At 41.1% G+C, this 12,252-nt stretch overlaps 1 protein-coding gene across 1 annotated transcript in view; it reads left to right on the top strand.

Moving 5' to 3' along the window:
* The window catches only part of TDRD3 (tudor domain containing 3), a 224,731-nt gene that overhangs the window by 88,209 nt on the left and 124,270 nt on the right, over positions 1-12,252 (top strand). The window contains exon 4 of the mRNA XM_075265433.1: positions 11,720-11,880. Coding sequence (XP_075121534.1) covers positions 11,720-11,880 — 161 coding nt within the window. The remainder of the gene's footprint in view (positions 1-11,719; positions 11,881-12,252) is intronic.

The raw sequence follows: 12,252 nt of genomic DNA, 5'->3' as shown, positions 1-12,252 counted from the left end.
GGATGAAGGTATTTAGGACCAGTCCTCTTTACAAAACAATTCAAGTTCAGTTAAATTTGATGGTCACCGAGCATGGGCAGCCCGCTCTCAAATGATCTGAAAACAAAGATTGTTCAACATAGTTGTTCATGGGCAGAATACAAAAAGTTCTCAGAGATTTAACCTGTCAGTTTCAACTGTGAGGAACATAGTAAGGAAATGGAAGACCACAGGGACAGTTCTTGTTAAACCCAGAAGTGGCAGGACAAGAAAAATATCAGAAAGGCAGAGAAGAAGAATGGTGAGAACAGTCAAGGACAATCCACAGACCACCCCCAAAGAGCTGCAGCATCATCTTGCTGCAGATGGTGTCACTGTGCATCGGTCAACAATACAGCGCACTTTGCACAAGGAGAAGCTGTATGGGAGAGTGATGAGAAAGAAGCTGTTTCTGCAACCACGCCACAAACAGAGCCCCCTTAGGTATGTAAAAGCACATTTGGACAAGCCTGTGGACTGTTGAAACAAAGATTGAGTTGTTTGGTCATACAAAAAGGCGTTATGCATGGCGTCCAAAAAAAAAAAAACAGCATTCCAAGAAAAACACTTGCTACCCACTGTAAAATTTGGTGGAGGTTTCATCATGCTTTGGGGCTGTGTGGCCAATGCCGGCACCGGGAATCTTGTTAAAGTTGAGAGTCGCATGGATTCCACTCAGTATCAGCAGATTCTTGAGAATAATGTTCAAGAATCAGTGACGAAGTTGAAGTTACGCCGGGGATGGATATTTCAGCAAGACAATGATCCAAAACACCGCTCCAAATCGACTCAGGCATTCATGCAGAGGAACAATTACAATGTTCTGGAATGGCCATCCCAGTCCCCAGACCTGAATATCATTGAACATCTGTGGGATGATTTGAAGCGGGCTGTCCATGCTCGGCGACCATCAAACTTAACTGAACTTGAATTGTTTTGTTAAGAGGAATGGTCCAAAATCCCTTCATCCAGGATCCAGGAACTGATTAAAAGCTACAGGAAGCGACTAGAGGCTGTTATCTTTGCAAAAGGAGGATCTACTAAATATTAATGTCACTTTTCTGTTGAGGTGCCCATACTTTTGCACCGGTCAAATTTTGGTTTAATGCATATTGCACATTTTCTGTTAGTACAATAAACCTGATTTCAATCCTGAAATATTACTGTGTCCATCAGTTATTAGATATATCAAACTGAAATGGCTGCTGCAAACACCAAAATATTTAGAACTAAAAATGATTAAGATTAATAGGGGTGCCCAAACTTTTTCATAGGACTGTATAATAATCATTAATTGTAAGAGTAAACCCTAGTGGTCTGCATCCTAAAAGTTGATATTCTTGACAGCAGGATTTCACTTTGACCTGAGAGATGTTCAGGATGTCACTAAGAACACCTACAAGCAGATATAAGTGGCTTAGGAGAGATTCTGGTTACCGGAGACTTCCTTATAAATTTGCGCAGTGGCTCAGTTTCCACACGGATTCTGTAACTTTTTTTTTTTCTTGTACCTTGTGGGTCAAATTTCTTAAAATCTCCTGAATTTTGCTGCCACTGTAAAATGCTGCAGATTTTCTCAACCATACAGAAACTCTGTGAGAATTTACCCTAAATGTTCAGCTGTTCAGTGATTTCAGTCTGACAATTTCTTGTTTCATTCAAGTGTTAAAAAAAAAAAAAAAAAAGGATGAAAATTTTTTTTTTTTTTCTATATTCATTCTTACCGTAGGTAAAGTGTTGCATTCTTGATTTTAACCACTAGGTGGCAACATTAGCCCAGAATCAGCCATGTTGTGTAGGTTGACATTATGATGATGAGAACACAGTGAAAATTAGTACTTTTCCACTTGTGAAATGCGCATTGCAGAATTTGTGTACCTTAGATTGATTGATGCAACTCCTAACATTGGGAGAAACACCTGATATTCCTAAGTAGTCTTGTTTAGAAAATAAAATGTGCAGCTTTAATGAGTGGCTATGCTGTAATTCTGTTTATTCTGGTTACTTACGAGATGGGGTTAGCTGAGGTCAAGTGTTATTTCAATGTTAAAGAATCTTTTTGGGTGATTTGCTATAGTCTCTCATGCATGGAATCCTTTTACTGCATAGTTTTAAGCTCTGTTTTCTTTCCATTCACAATATAAGGAAAAAAGTCCTGTTGAAACAGCATGGCACCTTCCATACATCATCATTAGTTGTGAGCAGGGGTCAAAAACCCAGGTTAAGCCTAATGAAAAAAAATGCATAAATAAATCCTTAGGCCGCTGGGTTCACATGGGGTGTTTTGGACCAGAACCTGAGGCCTCATGTTCCAGACCAAAATACTAGTAGTCGTGACTGGATGCCGGTGCAGTGCACAGTCGCACACTCCGCTCTGGATTAGGCCTAATGAATGGGCCTAGTTTGGAGAAGGATTAGATACGGGTGTCTGCACACAATACCACACACCAGAGGATTAGATACACGCCACTGCACACAATACCACATGGGGAGGATTAGATACGTGCATCTTCACACAGTACCACATGCCGGAGGATTAGATACGTGCATCTTCACACAGTACCACACACCGGAGGATTAGATACGTGCATCTGCACACAGTACCACAAGCCGTAGGATTAGATACATGCCTCAGCACACAGTTTTATACGCTGGAGGATTAGATAGACGGCTCTGCACAGAGTACCACACATTAGAGTTTTACTCCAGGTTTCCATAGCAACCCAGCCATTTTTCTTCACTGCTGTATGTCAGCTTTAAAGAAGAAAGGCGCTGTGGATGATACTGTTACACAAGGTCACATTCACACAGCTTTACTCCAGGTATCCATACCAACTGATCACAGGTTTTTCACTGATATCCAAAATGATACACATAATCACATGACTCTTATGAACACACACAAACGACATACAAAATACACCAGTGCAAAATTGGACAATTCTTATGGGAACACTACACAAACAAAAAATGTAATATACCCATGCGAAGCCGGTCCTCCTGCTAGTTCTTTGTAAATTTCTTCCACTGATCATCAATTATCTACCAGTCTTCATGGTTTTTAATAAATAGATATAATTTGTTTCTATCGGTCTAATTGAAGTGATAAAAAGAGATAATTTAAAGATAAATAAATAAAGCGCTCCATAAACGTATATGTACTGATCAACAAAGGCATTAAGGCTGAGTTTACACAGCTTATTTACTGAAGAACTACATGCAGTTTTGATTTGCAGTTATAAGTAGCTAGGCTCACACTTGCATCTGTGTTTCTGTTCATGAAAGTCCTGAACAACGGAAAAACATATGCATTCTATGGACACTAACGAAACCAGAGTGACTCCTTTGATTGTAATAGGGTTTGTTGGATGTCCTTCTTTTTAACTGAAATTGCAGGATGAAGTTGTTAGGCTGAGTTCACACGGGGTATTTTGGACCGCAATTTGACGCGGTGGCCGCCTCAGGTTCCAGTCCAAAATAGTGCACCGGAATCCAGTCGTGCGCTCCGATCCGGATTAGACCCAAATGAACGGGCCTAGTCGGGAGATGGGAGTGTCTTTAGGTGGATTCGTTCGTGAATCCACCTGAAAAATGAGCATGTCACTTCTTTTTTTCCGGGAGCCGGAAAAAAATTAACTGACCAGTTCCCATTGATTTCAATGGGAGCCATTTTTTTTTGGTCAGGATTTTGAGGCCTCAAAAGCCTGACCAAAATACCCCGTGTGAACTCAGCCTCTTGTTCCAGGTCACCGGGTCTCTGCTGTATTGCAAATATAAATTTGTTATCCCCGGAATCATACTGACTATTAGAATACAGGCGACATGGCACTTTGGCTGCACAATGAACATTGGCTCCTGACGAAGCCGAGTGAAGGCGAAACGCGCGTCAGGCGTTTCTTATGGTCCCACTAGAGATGTACTGAATATCCCCCTTTTTACTATTACGACATTTAAAGAGTAGGAAACATGTCTACGCCTATGGGTATGTATTAGTGTTCCTTTTTGGGACACTTTATACATTTATATATTGATATGTACACTTATATTATATATTTATCATCTAATATATTGTGGTTGGATTAGCCATTATTTGGGCCTTTAGCCCTTGGCTATAATTTATAGCTTATGCAGTACCTGTATGGTGGCTCTATATATGGATCTTTACTTAATACCTTTCCTATTCTAGTATATTTGAATTATTTGGGGTTTGTTCAGTCTTCATCCGTGGGAGTGTTGCGGTCCTCATCTGCCACTGCCACGTTGTGGAGGATTTTTCCCGTTTGTCTTCCCCGTTTGTATTCGTTTTGTTTATTTTTGGATACTTATCAATAAATAAAATTTATTTATATTTTTATATTATTTTTTGTGCTCTGGGTTGTTTTTGGTTGATGTATTAGTTGGTTCTGGGGTCAATTTCTGTTATTTTGGTTTTTCTTTTTTGGTTTTTATTAAGGGCTCGTTCACATCTGCGTCGCCCTCTCTGTACTGCAGGTTTCCGTTTCCTACCTAAAACAGAGGCAGGAGACGGAAACCTGCAGGAGTCTCTCTCACCCATTCATTTGAATGGGTGAGAGAGATGTCTGGCCGTGAGCGGCGGTGAGCGTTTTGCGCTCTCCGCCGCGAAACTGGGTTTTATAATCTGGACACGGAGTCGGACATGCAGTACTCTGTGTCCGGATAAAAAAAATCCGGTTTCGCGGCGGAGAGCATAAAACGCTCACCGCCGCTCACGGCAGGACCCGGTCTATGGTTTCCGTCTTCTGGCATGCAGAATACGGAAACCATAGAACGGAGACCCTGAACGCAGGTGTGAACCTAGCGTCACTGGTACTATTACAAACTATGATTTGTCTTGCATATGGCTTTGTAAATAGAAAAAAAAAAAAAAAAAGATTTGGAAGGCAGAGTCAAAAACAAAAATCAAAAAATGCCCCAGGAAGGGGTTAAACTGGTAGACATAACCACCTGTCTGATGGCTAAGCACCAAGTACAGCTCTGTAGTTCAAACAACAACTGACCTGGAAATGCACAAGTGAAAACACATTCACCAATAATATCCTTTTTCCCAAAGCGCAAATACAATAGTTGGCCATACACGATAAAGCTTCCCTGACTAAAATAGGCTGATGATTGGTTTAAAAAAATACTGTGAATGACTGGCAGCAGACCTTAGTAGCGAGAAATAGATCAGCCATGTACAGCTTTGAAAAAGGAACAATGAAGTTCTGAAACGCGTTGGAGTTTTTTTCTTTTTGTGTTCTTTCATTTGCAAGTATCATGGTTTGGTCATTTTTATGATATCTATTAAAAGTTAAATTTTATCTACTATCGGAAGAGTTTCCGGACTACACGTTTTTTCTATACAGTATATAGAACTGCCTGTGCCCAATCTGATGAAAGGTCCTCTTTAAGTGTGAAAATCACTTTTTTCCCAGAATATTAAAGAGAATAAAATGTACTGAAATAGAAATGACATTTCAATAATTTCTGCCTCGTGCTGTGGTTTGGTATTTGCTGTTGGTTTGGGTATTATGTGTACTGCCCTTCTCAGTGACCTTTCAGCAATGCCTTCTCCTTGGTGATGGTGACTTTACTTCCATAGACTTCAGATTACAATAAACTGGTCCCTGTGAGGAATGTAGAGGACTGTTCATACTTGAACCAGCCATTGTTAGATTGGTGACATGAAAACTGGATCAGCTGACAAGAAAATGTGACAAATTAGGAAGCCGGTTTTTATACGCACAATTTACTTCATGATTTCAGGATCATTTAGCATGGTTGCACTACTAAAACATAGGAGTACAGTGGAGCTGGTAAGGACCTGTTGGTCGTCAAGGTACAAAAACCATTGCAGGTAAGGAAAACTGAGCAGCCAGTAAGGGGGTGTTCACACTACCGTTATTAGTGTCCGTTGCTTTCTTCCTTTATAGGATAACAGCAATGGACATTACAGACTGATTCTGTGTCCATTCCCATTGACACTAATGTAACAACATGATGTACAAAATGCAGCCATGAGTAGCCCATGTTACTATACATTTTACCTGTATGCTATTAACTATTAAACTGAAAAGCTCTGGTGTACTGGCTGGTAGGTGAGATGCAGAGTAACATGGGTTGCAATTAAAAACAGCATGCAGTTCTTCAGCAAAAGAGCACAGTGTAAACCCAGCCTTACTGAGCCACTGGTTTATGGGGTGGGAACTGGAATTTGTGGTTTTAGATGAAGTTTATCTCCTAGTGGCTATAATACTAAAGCGGTTATCCAGGAATTGGAACAATCTGTGGGTTGACTGGGGAGGTATAAAAAAAAAGCAACCACATTCGCTTGTATCTGGCACTCTGTTGTCCACCTCTTCAGTCTGTTCAGGCTTGTGAATGGACCTCATTGCTGGGGGTCCTATGACCACTGTGACCAGCAGTCACGTGGTGTACGGTCTCAGCTGTCACATATGTAACTTCTCCTCCAGTGATCCTGTAACGTGCAGAACTTCTGGCAATAAAGCCCTGGCATGAGCCTGAATGGACACTTGTGGCAGTCAGTGGATTGCCATGGACAGGTGAGTCTGCTGTTGCTTTTTATTTTCCACCCTCTCACAGGTCTCTCCAATTTCTGAACAAACCCTTTGCTAATATGTGGCTTACTGATGCATTTTATTATACTGCAAAAGCTTCTGTATTCTCATCATTTTCAGTTACTCATACAAAATGGCTGCCTTCATCACATCTAGTAAAAGGGCTGAACTTGACTCACCATGACCTGTAATTATTTAATGCGTTCTCTCTATCTTCTCTGGAGAATATGCTCTCTCCACACTGCTTGTTACCATCATGATCACAATGGATTTCAATAGGTTGCTAATTGATTTTTGCAGTGCAAGGTTAAATGTACTCAGACATTTAGAAAGGACATAAAACGCTTCCAAACTGCCTGCGAGATGCACACGCCATGTTCTGCTCAACAGGGACAGTCTTCTCACATAGCAAGCCATTATTAGGAGAAACGCTAGAAATGGCATTGTTCTTGGGCGATTTATAAAAGATGTGCTGCAAATGGTTGTTTTTATCATGAAATGTACGGATACTGATTGTAAAAGCCTGTACTTTTATGGGTAAGTCGATGTATTTTTCTAGGAATGGAGCCCGGGATGCTAGCAGTCAGTGCAAGATTGCTATAAGATTTCCGATGACGTATTCCTTATATAGAACTGGCCTGTTTTGCAGCAATGTACACAGATTAGTAGTAATAATAATAATAATATTATTATTATTAAGTGTACGTTGCTGCAAAACAGGCCAGTGCTGTACAAGGACTAGGTTGTTGGCAGTGGTGTAATAACTGTCTTGTGGGCTCAGGTGCAAACTTTTGTCCTGGGCGCCCCCCTTTCCCTCAGCGGTGGCCCCCACACACTATTATATGCTCAGCAGTTTCCCATTCACAGTATTATATGCCCAGCAGTATGTGTCCCCCAGAGTATCATATGCCCACATGCCCAGCAGCGGTTGGCCCCACAGTATTATATGCCCAGCAGTGCCCCCCACAGTATTATATGCCCAGCAGTGCCCCCCCCCCCCCACAGTATTACATGCCCAGCGGTGGCCCCCCCACAGTATTATATGCTGAGCATTGTCTATTCCCTTTCCGCCAGTATTATATGCTCCCAACAACCCCCCCTTCCCCTCCACTCCAGTTATATTATTATACTCTAGACCGCAGAGTATAATAATTGGAGGCCCAGGGAAGGTGAATATAGACAACGAACACTGATACTCACCTTGCCTCACCTTTCCTGGGCATCCGGCTGTCCGCAGCATCTTCAGCATCAACGGCCATCTTCCCGACATCTCTGCTGAGGCTTGTGATTGGTCCTCAGCAGTCACGTGGGGGCGCACTGATGTCATTACACATCTGCGCCTCATGTGACTGCTGGGGCTTAATCACATGCCTCAATCACATGATGGAAGATGCCAGAGAGGACGCTGAACCCAGGAGAGAGGAGTATTAACTTCCCTTCCATGGGCTAATATCTATTGAAAAGGGGTCCGGTGACATGCTGGGGCCCCTTTTCATTTACAATCTGTGTAGCGGTCAGGGAACCATGCTTTCCCTGAACAGTGTCTTAGTGGTACTGGGCTGGGGCTATCTCCAGCAGGCCCTGTACCTCGCCGGGCCCGGTCGCCCTCTCTGCGAGCACGATCATTACGCCCCTGATCGTTGGTAATCATATAGCAAGCCTGCACTGACTTCACTTTTATGTGCTCCGCATAGCATAGTTGTGTTACTTGGAGCTCACAGTACAGACTCTTAAAAGGTATCGTATCGTAAAAGGTTTTACACAAATAGACTAAAAGGCAAAACCTGATAAAATTTGTGATTTTAGCAATTACGGTATAATGGAGCTAAATAAAGAATTAAATAAAATTTATTTTGTAGAAATATATAAGCTCATGTCCACCTGGGGGTCTGTTCACATGGCGGAATCTGCTGCTGATTTTAAAGTGGATTCTGCTGCCAACTCAGCATTGTAGTGAATGGGAGGCAGAGATTGCAGCAAAACATGGAGATTTTGCAGCAAAAAAAATGCAGCTGCTTGATCTTGCATCAGAGTCTGCGCATAAGACTCCATGCTGGTTAAGCCATTCATTTAGGCCTAATCAGCTGTGGAAAGTCCATCCCCTTCTTCAGCATTTTTTTTGCTGGGAGCTGGGGGTGTACGTCCATCGGTGGTGGAAGTCTGCGGCAAACTCCTCTTCATTTTCTAGAATGGTAATGAGCCCTAAGGAGGCTATTACATTTTTGTAGAACCAGAGTTAGGTTCATGATGCTGTTTTGAAGCTAAATCCAGGACAAAAGAGGACTAGTAGCTTCAGGAATTCCTAATAGTTTCTCTCACTTTATGATCCACAGCGGATTCTGGCTTCAGAACTGCATCAGGAACCAGATGTAATACCTGATATGTGTAAGAGCACCCTTAGCAGTAAAACATTTTAATTAAAAAGCCAATATATATCTAATGCATAGCAAAAAAAAAAATCTTTGAACCAACACTCAAGGGTATGAATAAATCCAGTCTTTTAAGCAAAAACATTAAAATTCACTTGAACAAGGTGTCACAATTGTTCCTAAGCATTTCAAATGTGTTACAGGTTCTTGATCATATGCCATGTTCAAAACGTGTGTTCTTGTAGAATTGAAAGGAGTCGGTCAGCACAAAAAGTTATTAAACCAGCCATACTACCTTATAGTTCTCAGTGCCATGAGCACAGGGCTATCATTTGTAGAACAAATGAGATAAGAGTGTATTGGGGGGAAAGGGGCTTCTGGGCAGCTGAACATCGTGGCAAGGTCTTCCCCTTGCTCAGGATGGGGCGGGGATGCTCATTTGCGCCAGAATTTGCGCAGGAGCACTCTTGGCTCGTTTGCATAGGAATAGAAAGCGTTTTTTAGTTAAACTTAAGTGCTCATTATATAAACAAATTATAGCTATCTATATAAGGTACTAGGGCTGGTCTATTAAGGTTTGGATGCTAATGGACTACTACATGTACTAGTGTGACATTACAGGAAATTTGGTGGGGGTGGGTTTTTCGGAGGGATTTTAGTTTCCAAGCATTCTAATGATGTAATGGAGTGCTATTGAATGTAATGGAGGCAGTGCAGCTCTAGAATAAGATTTATACCAGAATGAGGGGACATTTATACATGTTTGTATTTTTCATGCACTTAGTACAAAACACCCAGTTTTCTCAGATTCCAGAAAACTAGCTGTGTTGTAACTTAGAGTTTTATATCAATGCACATTTTACTTCAGCAGTCTATATTACAGCACTGACTGAAATGCAGGGTCGGCGTTAGGGGGGACTGGGCAATTGCCCAGGGCCCCCACACCCTTAGGGTTTTAAAGCTGACCGCAAGCCATCCCATTTAAAGTTTCCCCAGGGTTTAGGACGGTAGTTTGAACGCCCCCTTACAGTTTTTATCTGGCTTCATCATTTACATATATAAGAAGAATTTTAGGGATTATAGTGCTGATCATCCTGATAAATATAATGCACAATGGTGACTGCTGTGGACCAATCTTAGACTCCGCCTCCTCCGGCAGAACCAGCGTTGATAGGCTGTACACTGTTTGGCATTTGGCCAATCAACGCTGGTCAATGCATTCCTGTGAGAAAAAGTCAGCTCCCACATAATGCAAGCTGACAGGGATCCCGACTAGCATATAATGGGCTGCCACGAGATAGAGCGCCAAAGAGCTGGGTGAGTGACAGTCCCACCTAAATAAAGGTAATCCCTAGCTAACCCTGCCTGTACATCTATCCCTGTCTCACAGTCACATAGTTCACAGTCTCATATGATCCAAATCTGAAATCCACCAGTTGTATAAATTGGAGGTCACCTGATTTAGTCAGCCAATTACTTTTTCCGATTTTTTTTTTCGATGCCTCCATGGTCGTAGTTCCTGTCCCACCTCCCCTGCGCAGTTATTGGTGCAAAAAACGTGCCAGGGAAGGTGGGAGGGGATACTAATTTTTTGTTTGTTTGCCGCGTGGTATGCGATTGGAATCGAATATCTCGAACAGCCTGATATTCGATCGAATACCAATTCGATCAAACGCCGTTCGCTCATCTCTAATGGTTACATGATTCCATATGTACAAATTACATGGTTATATGATTCCATATGTACAAATTACATGGTTATATGATTCCATATGTACAAATTACATAGTTATATCATTCTATATTTACAAATTACATGGTTACATGATTCCATATATACAAATTACATGGTTCCATGTACTTCATGATCTACTTTCCTGTCTGCATGACTCATGCGGAAAGCACACGGACCCCATTGTAATCTTTGGGGTTCGTATGCTTTCACTGCTCACCGCTTGTCAATGTGTTCGGTAGTCTATTCGGGGGGTCCCCATACAGACTCCCCAAACGGATTACTGAACGCAAATGTGAACCATATCTGTACTCCGCAATAAAGCTGCATTTATTACAGGGTGGATTACAGGCCATTCTATTTTTTGCATACAAATATTTCATTAACTTCTTGAACTACATGTAAACGATTATTATCTACTTTCCAGAATATATTTCCATAAAAGAATAATTACTATGTACTTGCATATAGAGTTCATGTTGGCTTCGGGGCTGACATCTTCCTGAATTACCTGCAGACTCAAGTGTCGATGCAGAGCATTTTTTGTCAGTTTGCATTTAGGGAATTCTGCTGGGTTTTTTTTGGTTTTTTTTCACACAAACACTGTACAGAAATCTGTTAGCAATAAAATACCTGTCTTGCTGCAGCACCCGAGCTCAGATAAGCTGTTAGGAGTGTATCTGACAAGTGTGGTGACTATTTCCAGTAGCTATCAGCAGATTGTGAATTTAAGACTATAAAACAGTCAGTAACTTGGGATCAGATCAAGATTATTGCTATTATAAATATAAAGTTAATGTTAACCTTAATGTAGACAATGGTCTTTAAAGTAGAACATACTTGTGCTGCACCTATTAATACCATAGCATGAGGACAGTGCAAGTGTCATAGAGACATGCAATGTACACGCAACACAGATGGGAAGAATTTTTGTAGCTTTTTGCATCTAATTGGAACCATACGCCATTCTGCAGTTTATGAATCATTTTTCGTTTCTTATAAATCTGTTTTACCTTTTTCAGATAGATGGTCCATGTGTTCTACAAATTCAGAAAATCCGCAATATATCTGCACCAAAAGACAATGAAGAATCTCAGGCAGCTCCTAGAATGCTTCGGTTACAGATGACTGATGGCCATACATCCTGCACGGCCATAGAGTTTAATCACCTGTCAAAAGTCAGGTAAGAGGTTTCTCTATGTAAGGTGTTGACTATAAGATGCTTGCTTAAATCACAGGAACTGACACAAACATAGGATTCTTTTTGTGGCTTGTGTTTTATCTGATTTGCAAGGCAACAGCATAAACACAAACATTGTAATAAAATCTTTTACGTCTCATGGTATCTTGGCATCAATGTGCATTTCTGACCTTCTACTCCATTTAGTCATGTGTCCATTTAGAGATTTTTTTTTTTTTTTTATAGATATAAGGTTTTTTCCCCCCCCATACCTGAGTGTAGTTAGGAGACTATAAAATAGTAAAAAAAAAAAAAAAAAAAAAAAAAAAAAGCTTTAAAAATATGAAATAAAAAGTTCTAAATCACCTCCTGTCC

The sequence above is a fragment of the Leptodactylus fuscus genome, chromosome 2 (assembly GCF_031893055.1).
Source record: "Leptodactylus fuscus isolate aLepFus1 chromosome 2, aLepFus1.hap2, whole genome shotgun sequence".
Taxonomy (NCBI): Eukaryota; Metazoa; Chordata; class Amphibia; order Anura; family Leptodactylidae; genus Leptodactylus; species Leptodactylus fuscus.
The sequence above is the reverse complement of the archived record's forward strand: the minus strand, read 5'-3'. Positions and strand labels throughout refer to the sequence as shown.